The sequence below is a fragment of the Propithecus coquereli genome, unplaced genomic scaffold (genome assembly GCF_000956105.1).
Source record: "Propithecus coquereli isolate 6110/MARCELLA unplaced genomic scaffold, Pcoq_1.0 Scaffold438, whole genome shotgun sequence".
In the NCBI taxonomy this organism is placed as follows: Eukaryota; Metazoa; Chordata; class Mammalia; order Primates; family Indriidae; genus Propithecus; species Propithecus coquereli.
The window spans coordinates 1,567,907-1,586,242 of NW_012150152.1; the positions used below are offsets into that span (position 1 = coordinate 1,567,907).

General features: G+C 56.7%; 1 protein-coding gene across 1 annotated transcript in view; it reads left to right on the forward strand.

Moving 5' to 3' along the window:
- The window catches only part of UNC13A (unc-13 homolog A (C. elegans)), a 62,504-nt gene that overhangs the window by 4,177 nt on the left and 39,991 nt on the right, over positions 1-18,336 (forward strand). Inside the window, exons 2-9 of the mRNA XM_012653994.1 lie at positions 4,147-4,176; positions 4,691-4,790; positions 6,549-6,666; positions 8,072-8,195; positions 8,735-8,808; positions 9,615-9,669; positions 11,133-11,168; positions 14,119-14,326. Of these exons, the coding sequence (XP_012509448.1) occupies positions 4,147-4,176; positions 4,691-4,790; positions 6,549-6,666; positions 8,072-8,195; positions 8,735-8,808; positions 9,615-9,669; positions 11,133-11,168; positions 14,119-14,326 (745 nt within the window). The remainder of the gene's footprint in view (positions 1-4,146; positions 4,177-4,690; positions 4,791-6,548; positions 6,667-8,071; positions 8,196-8,734; positions 8,809-9,614; positions 9,670-11,132; positions 11,169-14,118; positions 14,327-18,336) is intronic.

Sequence of the window (18,336 nt, forward strand, 5' to 3'; positions counted from 1 at the left end):
GGTTTGAATCCCTCATTCTGCTGCTTCCTGGCAAGTCCCACATCCTCTCCATTCCTCAGTGTGCCCATCTGTAGAATGGGCACGCTGATATCACCTATCACCCACTATCTAGGTTTGCCAGAACTCTCCAGTGAGATGAGACACACAGAGCCCTGGGCACGGTGCCCGGTCTATGGAAAGACTGGATAAGCGTGAGCCACAGACATGGAAAATCAATGATGGTGTTTTTATTAATGGGGACTAAAAGCTTTTTGGAAGGAGCTCCATGAGTGTAGGACGTTTCCTGAGAGCCCGCTGTGTGCTCAAGCCTGAGCAGGGCTGCAAGAGGGGTCCCCAGGCTCCCGGACAGGAGGGAACCAGGTTCATCGGGAGTGAACGAGCAGGGACTGAGGGTTCAGCACCGTGGACAGAGCCTGCTCGCAACCTGCGGGTCTCCGCACCATCTCCTGGGGCTGCTGCAGGAGGGAATGACGTCATTCCTTCATCCACTATTTAATGAGCACCTACTATATGCTGGGCCCAGTTCTAAGTCCCACATGGTAAACAGCACACACAGAAATCCCTGATCCCTGGAGCTCTCCCGAGCTGCGGGTTCTTGGTGCCAGTTTCGGGTCATTTCTGTCAATGGAAGATGCGAGTCCTCATTTACTCTCCCCCAGATGCAAGGTCAACGGGACCAAAGCCCTTCCTCACAAAGCCCATCCGTCTCCTGCTGAAATGTCCGCTGCCAGCATCGCACACGAAACTGTCACGTGTCCTAGAATCTATTTCTGGATTCGCTGTGCTTTCCCCCGTGCCAAGGCCATGCTGATTTGATCATGGCGGCCCTGAGCAGGTGGGCTTGCAGATGCTTCCCTTGCCCGGTGCATCCACCCCCACCCTTCCCCTCCCCTCCCGCACCTCACCCGTCCCCTCCCCCCCCCCAACCTGGCAGGTCACGGACCAAGTGCTTCAAGACTGGCATCCACCTCAATTAGAATCCAGGGTTGTAGAATCCTAGAATCCAGGCCAGGGGCACACTTAGAGCCCAACCAAATAATAGAAATAGTAATGACACTAGTAATAATAATAATAAGCGTACTATTAATCTAATAATGATACGGAAGGGGGAGAGGGAGGAAAAGGAGGAGGAAGAGAGGAGGAGGAAGGGAAGGAGAGGAAAGCGAGGCCGGCCAGCGCCCCCTCCCACTTCCCGGATGCAGGAACTGAGGCCCAGAGCCAGGCAGTCCCCGCGGGGGTCCGCAGCCCAAACGGCTGCTCCCTCGCCAGGTTGCGTCTGGCCCCGGCCAGCACCTGCCTCTGCAGCCGCGTTCATCCGTCGGGGCCACACCCGCCAGTGAGCAGCGAGCCGAGCCGCGATCCGCGAGCCGCGGCGTCTCCACCGCCTGTCACAGCGGACGGCAGTGGGTCCCCCTCCCCCGCCTGGGCGACTCCCCACCCCCTTCCCACCGCGCGGCGCCCACGTTATAAATAGCCTCGCGCGTGTGACCGTAGCCAGCGGGGAGGGGTGGCGCTTCCGCCCCGCTGACCCCGATACCGCCACCCGGCGTGGGTGTGGAGAGGCGGCGGGATGTGACAACGAGGACGGTGACTCGGGGACTATTTGCTGACCAGAGGAGACAGGGCGCGGCTCGGTTCCTGCTCTGAGCACACTTCTTCCTCCGCGCCCTCCTCCTGGAAACCCCTCCCGGTTCGGCCCTCCCTTTCCCCCTTTCATCTTCTTCCTCCCGGACCCCTCACCCTGCGTCCCTCCGTCCTCCCCTGAGCCCTCCGTGGGGGGCACACACGCATGTCCTCACCCCCACCTGCGACCGGGGCTGAGGGCCCAAGCCTGGCCCAGCCCGCGCCGCTGAGGACCCCGCCGGGGGTTAGACCAGGGAGGGTGACGAGGGCGGCAGAGAGACTGAAGGCAAATGACAGCAGTGGGGGAAAGTAGAACTGGGAAGGGGGAAACAAAGAGAGACAGGGATGGAGAGAGAGTGGGAGACGGAGGAGACAGAGAGACAGAGATGGAGGCCCAGAGAGGGGGGTTCACTTGCCCAGGGTCACACAGCATGGGAATCTGAACCCAGCCCCACTAGTGCTCGCCACTCCCAGCCAGAGCCTCTATCCTGCCTGACCTTCCACGCGGGTGGGCCATGGCACCCGAGTCATCTGCATTTAAAATCCGGGTCTTTCTGCTGGGGAGGCTGGTGTTGGCTGAGGAAGGCACTCGTTCCTTCTGCCGTCGGTCCCCTGGCTGTCTGTGACGGGAACAAACCACATTTACTGACATGTGTTTGGAGCCACCTCACTTTGCCGAATTCTCTCCTCCACTGGCTCCATTCAGCTGCTTTCAGGAGACAAATTCAAGCGATGGGGACAGAGATACAAACCCGCGACGGGAGGCTGCGGCATTTGCCTACAGAAACACAACTCTGCTTCTAGGAATTTATCCTGCAACTCGCGCACACTTCGAGAGGGACTGAGACACGCAGGTTTAGCACAGTGGGCGGAGACTGCTACCATTTGTGCAGGAAATAAAATCACGTGCGTGTGTGCGACTGTCGCTGCGTGGCCTGGCTCCAGGCAGAGTGGAGGAACGTTGATCGCATCGGGGAGGGGGAGGAAGGGCTGGAGTAGAAGGAGCCTCGTTCTCATCGTGGAGTCTCATGGTGGCTTTGGATTTTGTAGATGCGTGTTTTGCCTGCGCAAAGGGATTGATTTGGGAAGGAAAGGGGGAGAAGAGAAGGAAGAAAGAAAACAGAAGCGTAGGTTCAGCGTGGGAGCCGCTTTTGGGGGTGTGGAGAATGAACAGCGGAGAAGGATGTGGGGGCAAAAGTGGGCGTGACGCTGGTGCCACGGCTCACGGCTGTGATCCCACCTCCTCAGGAGGCTGAGGTGGGGCAACGGGATCGCTTGAGTCCAGGAGTTCAAGGCCAAGCTGGACAACATAGCGAGACCCCATCTCTACAAAAAAATTTAAACATTAGCCGGTGGCGCGTGGTGGCGCGTACCTATAGTCCCAGCTGCTTGGGAGGCTGAGGCAGGAGGATTGCTTGAGCCCAGGAGTTGGAGGCTGCAGTGAGCTATGATCATGCCACTGCACTCCAGCCTGAGTGACAGAGCCAGACCTTGTCTCTTAAAAAAAAAAATGTAAGGCGTGAGAGGTGTTGACAATGAAAGCTGAATATCAGGTGAGAAAAGCCAGTCCTGAGTGGAAGGGCTTTGAATCCCTTGGGGCTGGCCGTGGGGCTCTGTGAAACCCAGGGAGACAGCACCTCGGGGAAGGGGTGCTGACATGTGTTCGGGTCGCACCTCCCACAGGCAAACTGGGTTGGACAATCTCTAACAACCTTCCAGCCAGGACTGGGATGTCTCCATGTGCATTTTGGGAGCCAGGTTTCTGTCTTGTTCTGTCCCACCTGGCCAAGCCCCCTTTCAGTGAGAGGTGGACCCCAAACCCTGGGAGCATTTGGGAGGACAGACTGAGCCCAACAATTGGAGGAGGGTCTCATGGGCCTTGCAGGGGCTGTGGACTCATCGGAGGTTGTCTATCTCCTAACCCTCCTCCTCTCCTCCTCTTCAACTCCCCTTCCTCCTCTGGGGCAATCCTGGAGGGCTTCCTGCTGGAGGCATCTCCCGCACCTGCTCAGCTCTTTCTTTTGAATCTTGTCCACTTGTGGGTGAAGGCACTGCTGGTCGGGGACCTTGAGGGAACCCGATGGGTACATGCAGTGAGTGGAGGGCGGGGGAGCAGCAGGGACGGCTCCCGGGGTCCCAGTTTCCTGCCACCCTAGGGCTTCCTGTACTCATCTGTCTGATGGCTTCTCTCTCTCCCTCTCGTCCCTGCCTCCTCCTCCTTTTTTGTCTCTCCTCCTCGCCTTGACTCTTTGTCTCTGTCTCTGACGTTACTTCTGTCTTTATCGTTCTTGTTGTGTCCTGTTTGCTCTCTCTCTGTCTGTCCTGCTTTCTGTTGTTGCTTTCTCTCCCCTTCTTTCTCTGTGTCTCTCCCCTCTCTGTCTCTATCTCTGTGTCTCTGTCCTCTCTGTCTCTCTTACTGTATGTCTCTACCTTGGTGTGTCTCTCTGCATCTCTGTGTATCTCTGTCTCTCTCCTGCCCACATCTTCCCCCGGCCCCTTCCCTATCTCTGTCTCTCTCCACAGTCAAAAAAGCCAAGTTTGATGGTGCCCAAGGTAAGTGGACTCTCCTGCTGTCCTGTTCTGTGCTGTCTGTCTGTCTGTCTCTCGGAGAGCCCGGGCAGGGTCTAGCCTTTATGTTCGAAGAGCACCCGGCAGGGGTGTCCGAGGATTAGAAGAGGGGAGGGCGGCCCTCGGCCCTGGATCCCAGCAGTTAGCGTGGGGGCCCCCAGGGCTCCCCAGCCATCCCCGGAGCCCCTCCGCAGGGATGGGCTCACCCAGAGCCCATGGCCCTGCCCGGGACCCCAAGAGGCAGGGCGGGGGACACTGAGCTGTGCAACCCAGAGAGGCGGCGGGAGTCTCGTACAGTCACTCTCGCCCCGCTTGTGGGGAGCCTGTGTCCTGCCGCGGAAAGCCAAGGCTCCTGAGCAGCCGGTGGGCGTCACTCCCCTGCGCCCTGACGGTGGGGGCACAGCAGTGCCCTGGGGGATGAGGATGGCCACCTAGAGCTTGGGAAGGGACACTGGAGAGTCCCTGAGCCCCAGCGCTGACCCTGCTCTCGTTGCCGCAGAGAAGTTCAACACCTACGTGACCCTGAAGGTGCAGAATGTGAAAAGCACGACGGTGGCCGTGCGCGGCAGCCAGCCCAGCTGGGAGCAGGACTTCATGTTGTGAGTCCCCGCCTGGCGTGGCCGGTCGCCTGGGAGCCCCTTCCTCCCCGAGCGCCCCACCTCGCCCGCAAAGCGCGTCCCAAACCCAGTCGCTTCCCTTCGTCCCTGCGGCCGCCAGCCAAAGCCCCGCTGCCCGCCAGCCTCCGCCCTGGCCTCCTGCGCCATCCGCCTCCCACAATCTGTTCTCCTCCAGGCAGCGAGGGGGATATTTTTAAAAGTGCAGATCACATCCTGTCGCTCCCATGTTCCGAAATTGTCCGTGGCTCGTCGACCTCGGACTAAAACCCGCGCTCCCGCCCACAGCCCGCCCCTGGCTCACCTGCCCGGCCACGCCCCTCCTTGGCGCCTCCTCCAACACGCCACACGCTCTTTCCTGCCCCAGGGCCTTGGCACTTGCTCCCCCGCCCCACTGGCTCCCTGTCCTTGGGGTCTCAGCTTGTGTCACCTCCTCAGTGAAGCCCTCCCTGACCACTTCCCCCAACCTACGATTTCAGAGCATCCTTCCCAGGCCTCGCCACCGATTGTTAGTCATTTCTATGCTTTGTCACATTTCTGGCCACATCTGCCAGACTGTGAGCTCCAGGAGGGTGAGGCCGGGTTGGTCTCTGTCCTCATTGTGACCCCCATGCCACAAAGCCTGGCTGGCACGCAGTAGGCGCTCAGCAAATATTTGTCTATTAACTGACTGAATTAATGACCTGGGCCTGTGCCTCACCTGGGGCCACGCAGGGCCTCACGTGCCCCGTTTATGAACCGCGGCTCTGACGACGCCAACAGCGTGGGCCATGCCTGTCCTCAGTCTCTAAATGCTTCGATTAAACCGGCGTTGCCCACAACCCTGGGAGGGGGAGTGCTGCTGAAATCCCCACTTTACAGATGGCAAAACAGAAGCCCAGAGAGGCAAAGCCACCTGCTCAGTGTCACACAGCATGTATGTGTCACAGCTGGGATTTGGACCCAGGCGGCCCTCAACCCCCAGGCTATGCCCCAAGCACAGCCTGTCTGGGGACCGTCGGTGGGGGACATGAGAGGCCCCAGAAAAGGGATGTTTTAGGAATGAAGGGTGGAGCCTACAAATTCTAGGGAACATGTGAATGGGAAGGGATGGGTGGTCCCCAACTCACTGAAAGCCAGTTACTGAGTGACCAGATCGTAGTCAACAGATATATTCAAGGACTACATTCCTCAGGACAAATCTTTGGTAAACTGGTAGATTCAGTGAATTGGACGTTCACCAAGCTTCCCCACCCCCCGGATAGGCAGATTCCAGATAAGGCCTGCAGGGGCAGTGCTTGGTGGTGGGATCAGGCATGTACCCAGGAGTGTCCTCACCTGATTAGATGACGATGACACTGGGCAAGCCAGCGGTGCCCCAGATGCCCTTATCCTGGGGTAAAAGGGAGCCATGGAGGGTGTTAGAGCTCCTCCCTCATCCAGTGTTGTCAGGGGCTGAGGGCTCGAGGAGGGGCCTCGAGATGAAGGTGCAGGAGCTATGTAACATCTGTCCCCACCCCTTCCCTCCCAGCTTGGAATCCTGATTCTTCTTTGATACCCTGATCCAGTAACATCCCCCTATGGCCTCAGTTTCCGCTCTGTAAGATGAGAACCACTCTGTTACCATCCTGGCTGGCTAAGGACTCACCCAGGACCGGGTTTGAATTGCTGTGTGCTGTGTGTCCTCAGGAAAATGAACTAACCTCTCTGAGCCTCCATTCCCTCCCTCCTGCTCCCTTCGTGTCCCCTCTCCTCTTTCCACAGCGAGATTAATCGCCTGGATTTGGGGCTGACTGTGGAGGTGTGGAACAAGGGTCTCATATGGGACACAATGGTGGGCACTGTGTGGATCCCGCTGCGGACTATCCGCCAGTCCAACGAGGTGAGTGGTATGCAGGATGAGAGTGGGGAAGGAGCGCCTGGGAAAGAACCAGATGCCAGTGGCCTGAACAAGATGGACATTTGTTCCCCGTCCCCTGATGACATCCATGTAGATATCTGAGGTTGCCATGATAATTCCAAAGTCACCAGGGCCTAAACTCCTTCCACCTTGTTGCTCTGTCCTTATATGGCTTCCACCCTGTGGTCCAAAATAGCTGCTTGAGGCTCACCATTGCACCTGCATTCCAGCCAGGGAAAGTGGGCAAGGGAAGGGGCCCACCCTCTCAGTGGAGGGCCCAAACTGGAAGCTGCTCAGTTCACTTCGCTCACATCCCATTGGCCAGAACTTTGTCACGTGTCTGCACCTAGCTGCAAGGGATTCTGGGAAATGTATTCCTAAGCTGTGCAGCCCTGGGCCCAGCTAAACATGTATCACTATGGAGGAAGGAGAGAAGGGATAAGGTGGGCAACTAGCATTTTGTGCCCCAGGTGGGCAGCAGGGGAAAGGTTACGCCAGCACAGAGGAGGGTCCTGGACAAGAACCCTGGCCCCTCAGCCCTCGTGTCACAGCCAGCAGGCAGTGGTCATGTCTGTTAAACTTCTTTCTGTCCCTACACGCCAACCTTCACCCCTCACAGATTCTGGCCTCTGAACCTTTGCATAGGCTATTCCCCGAGCTTCTTCAAGTGTCCTCCCTTCCATCGCCCTCTAAGCCCAGCTCCCATGGCCCCTCCTCCAGGAAGCCCTCTCAACTCCCTCCTGGATCCCTCCCTCTGGCCTAGCCCGGACCTCACGGGGCTGGGGGTCCCTGTATCCGGTTCAGTTTCCCAGGACTATGGGCTCCTCAGCGGCCAGGCGGGTGGCTAGGGCCCCTTGGGGACCTTGGTATCACCCATCATGAACCAGGCATGGAGGAGGCACAAGGGAGCATTTGTTTTTGAATGAATGAATGGAGAGGGAGGAAATGAGTGCAATCGTCCAGGCAAGTGAGTGCAGAAAGAAGCCATAGGGGGGACCCAAAATTTCCTCAGCAGAAAGCAGATTCCATCGAAGATCATTCCCATTTGAGAAATGAAGAAACGGAGGTTCACAGTGGACCCCACTTTCTCAAAGGCTCACGTCTCTAAACGAGGGGGATGAGCTCATTCCCTGGGTGATGGGAGGATCAGGGCTTTCATCTGAAGTCAGAGTCGCGTAAGCCCTCACCAGAGGCGGGGAGTGGCCGTGCAAGGCCGGGACTCCTCCTGCCTGGCCCTGCGGGGCCCTCTCTGGGTCTCCTCATGTGTAAAGTGGGCACATGACCCCCGCCCTCAGGGTAGGGGTGGGGGGGCCCTCTCAGGAGAGTGGGGGGCCCGCTGGCCGACACGCGGTGGGTACCTGATCCGCACACCGCCCTCGGCCCCCAGGAGGGCCCTGGAGAGTGGTTGACGCTGGACTCCCAGGTCATCATGGCGGACAGCGAGATCTGCGGCACCAAGGACCCCACCTTCCACCGCATCCTCCTCGACACGCGCTTCGAGCTGCCCTTGGGTGAGTACCGGGGACCCTTGCCTGGCCCGGTGCCGCCCCTGAACAGTTTCCTGGCTTGCAGCAAGCGGCAGGGACACGAGCCCGCTGCACCCATGCAGGGCACGTCCCAGCCCTGGAGGCTACCAAGGAGTGGCGAGTGCTCCTGGACCCCCCGGGCTCGGGTCTGAGCTGTTCCGGCTGGTTCTTGGTGACACCTTAGGCTGTGGGGGTGAGCTGGGGATCGACAGAGACAGAGAGACAGAGAGAGGCAGGGACACAGAGAGGGACATGTAGAGACAGAGGCAGAGAGCAGAGTCCCCTCTGCCTTTCCTGGAAGCACCTCCACATCATCCTTCTAGAAACTCATGGCCTTCCCGCCTTGTGATGCTGGCCCCACCTCTTCTCACCTTCCATTCATTGCCAAGGCCGCTCGGCGTGGGGCGGGGGTCTGGGATGCCACTCTGCCCCCTTCAACTCCCCCTACCCTCCCGGGCCTGGCGTCCAGCCCACCGCGTCCCGCAGACCTGCGGGATGGAGCTGAGGGCGGGCTCCGCTTGCAGACATTCCCGAGGAGGAGGCCCGCTACTGGGCCAAGAAGCTGGAGCAGCTCAACGCCATGCGGGACCAGGACGAGGTGAGTGTGCGGCGGGGCTGCCTCTGCCTCCCGCGGGCTTCGCTGCATCCCCGTCTCTCTCTGAGCTCGTCCTGCCCCACGTCTGTGCGTCTCACCCTTCCGAACCCGAACCCGGCTGCACGGTTGATCCACGCGGTCCGGTCTCAAAGCAGCCACGGGCCCAGGGAACACGCAACCCACAACGACACGGCGGTTCCGACCCACTCGAGCTCTGCAGTTGCCGAATAGCCTTAAAAAAATACATGGGCCCTGGCAGAGGTTCTCACGTCCCTTCCTGCCCCGCCCCTCGGCCTCTCCAGGGACACTTGCACATTTCCTGAAAGCTCCCGTCCCCTGTCCTAACCTGTCCCTCTGCTGTTAGCGCCGTTCCCTGCTTCCTGGCTTCCGATGGTGGCGGCGCGAAGACCCGGTGAGGCCCCAGAGGACAGTCTTGGGCAGGTTAAGGGCGGGGCAGAAGCGGCAGGCAAGACGAGAACAGTGTTTAGGGGAAGGCACGAGGCTCGAAGGGGTGACGTTCACGTGTTAGCAATTTTTGTCCAGCCTCCTCCTCCTCCTCCCGTTTTCCTCCCCCGCCTGCGCAACACGCCCCCGTTGCTCTCGTGGGTGTCTCTGTTTCCTGTCGTCTCTCGGTCTCTGTGTGTGTGTGTGTCTCTCTCTCTCTTTCTCTGTCAACACCTGTGTCCTCCTCGTCAAGAAGCAACAGATTTGGGAGGTGGGGGAGTCGGGATGGGACCGCACAGAGCCATCCTGGTCCCCTGACTTGCGGCCCCAGTGAGACGAGCCCTCTCTCCCTCTCTCCTCCTCAGTATTCACTCCAAGACGACCGCGACAAGCCTCTGCCTGTCCCCAGCAACCAGTGCTGTAAGTGCCTCTTGGTTCCTCCCTGGGCGACCGCGGAAGCCCTCGCCCCTCCCCTACCCCGCGACCGCTCTGTCCCACCAGTCAGAGTCCTGCAGAGATACAAGTTCCAAGAGAGCACGGTTCCAGCACACGGAAAGAAGAGAGCTGAGCCTCGGGTTTGAGTCCCGCCTTGCCACATGGCCACAGGCTGCCCGTGCCCCTCCCATCCTTAGGGCGCCTCTCTTGCAAATGGCACATGTGACAGCTCCCTCGCTCTGCGGGCTGTTGGAAAGCCCCAGGACATCTGGAGGCAGGGAAACCGCTTTGTAGACGCTTCCCCGGATGTGGGCCTGTGACTTAGTCAACGCCCCGATCATGGGGCCAGCGCAGACCCGACGCGGCCCACAGCCAGACGGCACAGACAGACCCGACACCCGCAGACAGACGGGCTGTTTCATCCGCCCATTTCCTGAGAGGAAGAAGCTGAGGCCCCAAAGAGGAGAAGCGACTCGCCCAAGCGCACACACGCGGCCAGTGGCAGAGGCGGGATTTGAACCCAGGGCTGCGTCTCTTGGGGCTGCGCCCTGGCGGGGAATGCCAATGATCACGTTCCTCTGCCCCGGCCTCCATGGAGGCCGGAGTGGCCCAGACTGTTTATCTGCCGTGGCCCTATGGACTCCGCGTGCACCCAGACCAAGTCTCCAGGGCCAAGGCCTGTCCCCTTCTGTCAAGGCCGCAAGTCCCCCGGGGTGGACAGAAAGCGGCAAATCATGCAGCCCCCGCCGAACTCCCTCCCGCGGGCACACACACCCCGCCTCACCGCCCCGCTCCTCTCCTGCCCCTCCCGGCCTCCCGGCATCGTTGCGCGGGGAAGGGGCCCTGGTGGGGACCGCAGTGGCAGGAACACCTGTGCAGGGGCACGGGCGTCAGGGGCAGGCTCGATTTGGGGACCGGAGGCCACCCCTCAGCATTGACCTCTCAGTCCTCCCCGGAGTGTTTGGTCACCCCCGTTTCCCAGAGGAGGCACCAAGGGTCAGAGAGCCCGGTCCGAGGCGCCGGGTGCCACGAGTGGTGGGCGCTCGGAGGCTGTGTGGCTTTGAGCGGCTTGTCCCACCTCTCTGAGCCGCATTTCTCCCCTGTAATGGTAAACCCACCCAGCAAAGGTGTTTTGGAGCCGAGGTGTCCAGCTCCGCGTGTCTTTCCTTACCCGTGACCAAGGGGCTGGGCCGGGAGCGCTGATCTCGGACTTCGGGGCCGGGGGACCCCAGATTCCAACGTCCGCTCTGTGACCCGCTGGGAAACGGGGCCCCGCCCTCCTCCCACGCAAACGCCAGCGGCGAGGGCGACGCGGGGCAGACACGCGGGGCAAGCGGGACTCCGGCCCTGGGGCAGCGGGGAGAAGGGAGCGTGAGGAGGGAAGGGCGCCTCTCCCTGCCCGCCCTGGGTGGGCTGCGGCTCAGCGGCTCTGCCCTCTCTCTTCGCAGGCAACTGGAATTACTTCGGCTGGGGCGAGCAGCAGAGTGAGTACCGGCCGCTCGCCGCCCGGGCCCCCACCCGCCACACAGGGAAGTGAGGAGCCCGCGGCTGGCACGCTGGCGCCCGAGGGCTGGAAAGACCCTCCCGCCCGCGAACGCCTGGCTCGGGAGCCCCGCTCGGTGCGGCGGGGTGGGCGTTGGGACTGGAGACCTGCCTGTCTCCAGCCGTGTCACCCCCAGCCTCCCCCTGTGCAGCCTCCTTTCCTCTCCTGTGACCCCTCCGCGCCTTTTGTCTTCCCATCCCCCGCTTCGCCTGGAAGTGTGAAGGCCAGAGCGTGGCGCGTGGGCAGGGGTCTCCAACACAGAAGTGGGGCGGGGACCCTCGGGAGATTGGCGCTCCAGGGACTTCAGCTCTTAAACCCCCCCAGCCACATGCGTGCCTTCCTTCATCTGCCACCCCCACCCAGGAAAGCCGCAAGCCGTGCACACACACCCCGATTTATTTTTTGTAGAGATGGGGTCTTGCTTTGCTGTCTAGTCTGGTCTCAAAATCCTGACCTCAAGCCATCCTCCCTCCTCAGCCTCCTAAAGTGCTGGGATTACAGGCGCGAGCCACCGCACCAGCCAAATTAAGTGTCCATTTTTCTCCCTTTCTTCCATATCCTGCCCCTTCTAGAGAAATCCAGTCCTCTAGTCGGATCACAAATCTGTCCCCTTCTCTCTCCTCCCCCAGCTGGGGACTCCTCCTCTCCTCCCCGAGTCCTGCTGGACAAGCCTAACTCCAGCACCAGGGAAACCGTTTACAGACACTTTGGCCCGCTGCGATTTATCAAAAACAAGCTGGTTAAAAATCGGTTCTGCCACAATAGGTGTTCGGCAGACAGGGCAGGCTTCCTAGTGACCAGCTTGCCAGAAACAATACGGTCAAAAGCAAAGACATTTTGGGGTAAAACCAATGTGGCTAAAGCTGATAATTGGGTCAAAAAGGAAAGACAATTGAGCTAAAAGCAGACCCTTTGGTCACAACAAAAGTGGCTGAAAATGAAGGCAATTTGGTCAAAAACTATTTGGTGAAAAGCAGAACCAAGCAAAAGCAAAAAGAATCCAACTAAAAACAGTTTGTGCCTCATAAACAATTGGTCAGAAAAAAGAATAATCGGGTGAATGTGTGCACAGCTTCACGCGATTTGGTTGGCAACATCTCGGCCTTGTCAAGGACGATTTGGTAGAAAGAATGCTGATTTGCCCAAATACCGAAAACCCAGATAATTGGGAGGAAAAACAGTCGATCAGAGAGGCATTTATCCAGAGCATCGGATGGTGGTCCTGTGTGGCAGGGTCAGGATAAAAAGCTTGCAGGCCATAGTGGCCCAGGTCAAATGAGAAACCAGGAAGCAGGGTGACCTTGATAAGCTCATCTTTGCTGGCTGAACACGAATTTAGGATTTTTCTAAAAGCAAAATAACTCAGAGAATGAGTCGAAACAGCTTTATCCGTCTAAGTATGAAGTTAATTTTTTGATAGCTCACCACATTAAAAAGAATTCAGACATATTTTTCAAACATATAAAAATGTATTCAATTAGCTGAAAAAGAATTAAAAAGTTAAAATCATAAAGTAAGAAATATACACAAACATCTGGCAAATGAACAAAAGTACTCAAAGACTTTCATAATGGTACAAACCAAGCCAGGAGCAGTGGCTAGCACCTGTAACCCCAGCTACTCAGGAGGCTGAGGCGGGAGGATTGTGTGAGGCCAGGAGTTTGAGACCAGCCTGGGCAACATAGTGAGACCCCATCTCTAAAAAAAATTAAATAAAAAAAATTTTAAAAAGGTACAAACCACTCCTTGGTGCATAAAATTGTCAGTCAATAAACCCCACTATGGAAGTTACCGTGAACCACCCTATCAGGATTTTAATGCTTTTTGCAGGCCACGTGTTGCTTTCTAAATAAATTCTCTCCTGCACCACAAAAATCTAACATCCTCCGATGCTGCCAGCAACGCTCACAGCCTCTCCTCTAAATGCAGCAAAAGTCTGAAGGTCCCGCTCATTGGCCCGAGGCTGAGGTCTCTGCTCCCTTTTCCTGCGTGTCTCGTACTTTCTGCGGGCACTGCGTTTTGCTTTGCTTTCAAAACAAAGATAACTTTTTCATTCTTTTTAGTGCTAAAAGTAACATGTGTGTTACCGAAATCATTTTTTTCAGAAGGTTCAGAAAGGAATAAAGAAGAAAAAGTACGATCTCCAAATACCCCGCTACCAAGACATGTTGCTTTTAGAATTCGATTTTTTTTAAGGATTTAGGAAATAAACTGTTTTCTTTTTACTAAGGAAACCAAACCAAAATAGCCTTTACTTCTTGTTAAACTCTTGACGTGTGGCAACTCCACCCCATTCCATTCCAGCGATAGACTCTGGCTGTGTGGTGGTCTTGCCAACCCGAGAATCTAATCCTTTTTGAGGGAGGCGGCACCTTGTCCTAGCGCCTTCTTTGTTCTTGCGCATGTAAGTCCAGGTCTGGGCTCCTTCCCCTCGGATATCAGGAGATCTCCGAGGGTTAAAGGGCATTTGCTCCACCTGGTCCTCCTGATCTCCCTCTAACTTCTCCCTGAGAGTCTATCGTGGAAAACTAACTGCCCGAAGAAAAAATCCCATCTCATTTTCAGAAAGCCCGAACTTTAGCGAAGCCCTTCCTCGCGTGTGAACTGAAAGGATGCCCTCTAATGTGTCCCTGTTTTCTTTACATTGTGGAGCCTACTCTACACCCTAGACTCTAGGTCCAATTTGACCTACATAAGGCAAAGCAGGGTTTTCACCTTCCTTGTTCTAAAGTCTATACCTCTATTAACATGACCCACAGTCATTCTTCCATTCTGGTAAAAATTTCCCTTCTTGGGTTAGCCACACCCTCAGTCTGGGAGCCTGCATTGGCCTCCGTTGTGTGCTCTCTCCCTTCTGCTCATTTTCTCCCCTCACCTCCTCTCTCTTCCAGACGACGACCCTGACAGTGCAGTGGATGACCGTGACAGCGACTACCGCAGTGAAACAAGCAACAGCATCCCACCCCCCTATTACACCACATCGCAGCCCAATGCCTCAGTCCACCAGTATTCCGTCCGCCCCCCGCCCCTGGGTTCCCGGGAATCCTACAGCGACTCCATGCACAGTTACGAGGAGTTCTCTGAGCCGCGGGCCCTCAGGTAGCTGCCACGGAGTGGAGTGTGTGTGTGTGTGTGTGTGTGTGTGTGTGTGTGTGAGGGCCCTGCTCCGTCCCTGGAGTGGGGAGTGGGTGGGGCTGGAGCCCCCGGAGGCAGAGGGTGGCACATCCAGGAGAGCACGAGCCACGCTTTCCTGTGGGCAGTAGAGCCCTTTCTTTACCTAACACCTCGCCAGAAAATGCCACCAGCTTGGCTGGGTGCAGTGGCTTACGCTTGTCATCCAGCACTTTGGGAGGCTGAGATGGGAGGATTGCTTGAGGCCAGGAGTTTAAGACCAGCCTGGACAACATAGTGAGACCCCGTCTCTACAAAAAAAAAAAAAAAGAAAAATTAGCCAGGTGTGGTGGCGCACACCTGTAGTCCCAGCTACTCGGGAGGCGGAGGCAGGAGGACCGCTTGAGCCCAGGAGTTCGAGGCTGTGGTGAGCTATGACCAGGCCCCTGTACTCTAGTCTGGGCAACAGAGTGAGACCCTTTGTCTCTAGAAAAAAAAAAAAAATCCATGAGTTTGATAAAAGGGAATCTACTTTGGCTGAAGAAAGAAGGAAGTCCAGGCCCCTGAGAAGTTCTCCTGAAATATGGGGTCTTCTTGTTTCTCCCCTTGAAAGCCAGCGGTCTCCGTGTTCTCTGCAGCGGGGCGGGGGAGGGGGGGGCGGAGAAAGAGCTGGGGGCGGACGGGCGGCGGCCTCACAGCCTCCTCCGCGTCTCCTGGCGCTGCGTTCCGACATAGCAGACACGGGCACGGCGGCCCGGGAGCCGCCCCTGGTCGGACCTGTCCCTAGACCTGTCGGATAGGTGGGTCCCCTAACCCATGTGGGCCGCACCTCTGTCTGGTGCCGTGGGCTGGTCCTGGGAGGCAAAAGTCCGTCACTGCCACCCGTTGTCATTGACCCGGTCACCCATCCCTGGCTCCTAAACAGAACAATGAGACAAACATGATATTAATGAGGGTACATATTTGTAAAGCACTTAGGGTGGTGCGTGCAAGTGCTGTGTGCTGGCTGTTAGGTAAACGGAGTGCAAACAGTGGCATTTAGAGCAACTCTCTGCCCGGTGCCAGGTCAGCACCTTCCCTGCATCATCTCCTTTCATGCTCTGCCTTGGGAATAGTATTGGTCCCACTTGACAGATAGGGCACCAAGGCACAGAGAGGTTAGGTCATTTACCTGAGGTCACACAGCTGGAAATCATTGTAAGTACTAGCATTTAGGATGGACCTATTGTATGCCAAGTAGTGGCCTGGTGTGATTTCTGGTCATTTCTGGTCAAAATGTTTGCTCCCCAAGGAATGCATTTCCTCCATTAAAGGGTGAGCAGGAAGGAAATTTTGAGTACTCTGTACTCCCTTGGTATTGAGCCTATACTTCTATTAATATGACCCAAATAGATCTCTTTAAGATTAGCTCAAGCCGGATGTGGTGGTGTGCACCTATAGTCCCAACTATTCAGAAGGTTGAAGCAGGAGGATCTCTTGAGCCCAGGAGTTGCAGACCAGGCTGGGCAACATAGTGAGACCCCCACCATCTTAAAAAAGTAAAAGAAGCTATTATGCTCAGTTCACACACACACCAGGAGCCCCTGTTACGGCGAGACCCTGCTATGCGGGAGTGGGAAGTTAGCCTATATCTTAGGTCCGGGAGTGAGGCGCTCGTGTCAAGTGTAAAATTTAAAGAAGTGGCCAAAAAACCTCAGTCATCAAGATAGATACCATTTTAGTTCAATACTTTAGAAGACCAAAATGAATGAAAAAAGTCCATAAGAAAAAAATTCACCCAAATGTACTTTTATGAGTGAATTTTATTATATGTAAATTCTATTTCACTAAAATGTTTAAAAATCCACGATGAACAAAATATCGACATTTTAGGCAAAGGCAGGATGCGAGCCTGCATTCGGGGACGCGGCCGCACCCTGACCCTGTTCCGCTCGTCCAGTCTGTAAGCAAGAGAGACGGCAATGGTAACCGAGCGTTCCCTCCGCGCCGGGCGGAGCGAGCCCCAGCTGGTCTACTTATTCCTTGCACAGTCCTGAGGGGTGGGATTTGCCTCTTTGTGGATAAGGAAAGTGAGGGGCGCAGTGAATGGCATCCTCCTCTTGGTCAGAGAGGTTAAGCGAATATCTCAATGTCACACAGCTGGTAAGTGGCTGAGCCAGGATTGGAAGCCGGTCAAGCAGGCTTCGGAGTCCACGTCCACAGCACAAAATGCCACGTTAGCTCTCAGCACTGAAAAAGTCATCAGTGACCCCCCACAAAGGGAGCCTCCAAGGTCCCACAGATGGACAAAGGTGCGGCAGCGATGGCCAAGGGCATTGTCCTGTTCTCTGGGCTCCCAGCCGCACCTCCGGTGGTGGCTCTCCTAGAACCGCCTGGTGTTACTCTAGGTCCAAAACCCCCGGGCAACACCCGCTCATCAGATAAAGCCACTTGGACTCCTGAACTTCGGACCTCCTCTGAGCCTTGATGGGGAGGTTCATTGCGCAAGCACGTGTGTCCTCGTGGCCGAGGTTTGAAGGAGCCCCACAGTCGCTTTGTCTCTAGTGTGGACAGAAAACAAGCTGCAGATGGCGCACCTCTGCGCCGTCGAGAGGAACTGAGCTTTCGGAGCCGCGCTGTCCAGCATGGTAGCTGCACGCGGATTTTGACAAATTAAATTTAAATTAATTACGATAAAATTTCGGTCCCTCTGTTGTACCTGGCACCTTTCGAGTGCACAAAAGCCACGTTTAGCCACCACATTGGAACAGTGCATTTAGAAAACGTTGCCATCTTTGCAGAAAACCTTATTGGATAGAGCTGTGGAGGGTTTGAATAAAATGTCATTTATAGAAAACTTTCGTAAGCTTCCCACTCACTCTTTAGCATCGAAGTAAGTTGAGGCACTGTCCTCCTGGCAGCGTCCCCTCCCGTTGCTGTGATTGATACGATCTTTAAAGCATTGTTTGTTTGCACAGAACGCTGGCTCAGACTTAAGCGTTTATCGGAACAAAGTTTCAACACATTGGAAACAGCGGAAAGGAAAGTAAGACATTAAATATTACTAAAATATTAACTCTTGGAGACAAAGCAAATCTTCTCTTGGAGAAAAAGAGCAGGAGAGAGGTAGATCACAGCATCATCTGAGGCGGTGCTGGGAAGCGTGTTTGCGTAGAAACATTTTCCTTAGAGGGATTTTTCCTTCCATGGGACAGTGGTGCCGTGGCCCCCACCATCTCCATGAATGTCCGTGAGGCTGGAAAGCGTGGAGTGGGTGGCGCCCATCTTACAGATGGGGAAATTGAGGCCCACAGGGCAGGAACAAGTTGCCCAAGTCTCAGAGCTTCCCTTCCTGGCCACCCCAGCTTTGTTGCCTGGTTCTGGGTGACACTGGGCTCTGAGATGCTGGAGGGGACAGAGCAAGACACGGACATTCCTATCCCGCAGTTCAGGGCTCTGCTGGAGGCAGGGCCAGGGCTGGACATCCTGGCGGAGGGGGAGGGCGGGGAGGGCTTCCTGGAGGAAGTGCATGAAAGCTCACCTTTGAAGGATAAACACACATCTGGGGAAGGGAAGGGAATTCCAGGCAGAGGCAAGAGCTTGGCCGAAGGCTGAAGGGGTGAGGGGCCAGATCACGGAGGAGGGCCCTTGGGTGGCAGCTCAAGGCATCTGGGTGGGCTCAGAGCGGTGTTGGGACCCCAAATGTGAATGTCAGAGCTGGGGTGGCGGAAGTCTTGGCAACCTCCAGGTCCCACCCCTCAGTTTGAGAAGGGGAAGCAAAGTGAAGCTTGGCACGGTTCGCCTGGTGCCTGAGGTGGCCGGTGGGCACATCCGGGCCTGTGTTTTGGATCCCACTTGCAGGCTGGTCCCCCCTGGGGACCCAAGAATGTGCCGGGGTGGGCTTGGGGGTATTTCCGGCAGAGGGAGGTTGGCGTCCTTTATGGACAAATAGTGCTTCCTGACCTCCCACATCCCACGGCCTGCTGGCTGCGAGAACGGGCTCTGACTAAACACAGGAG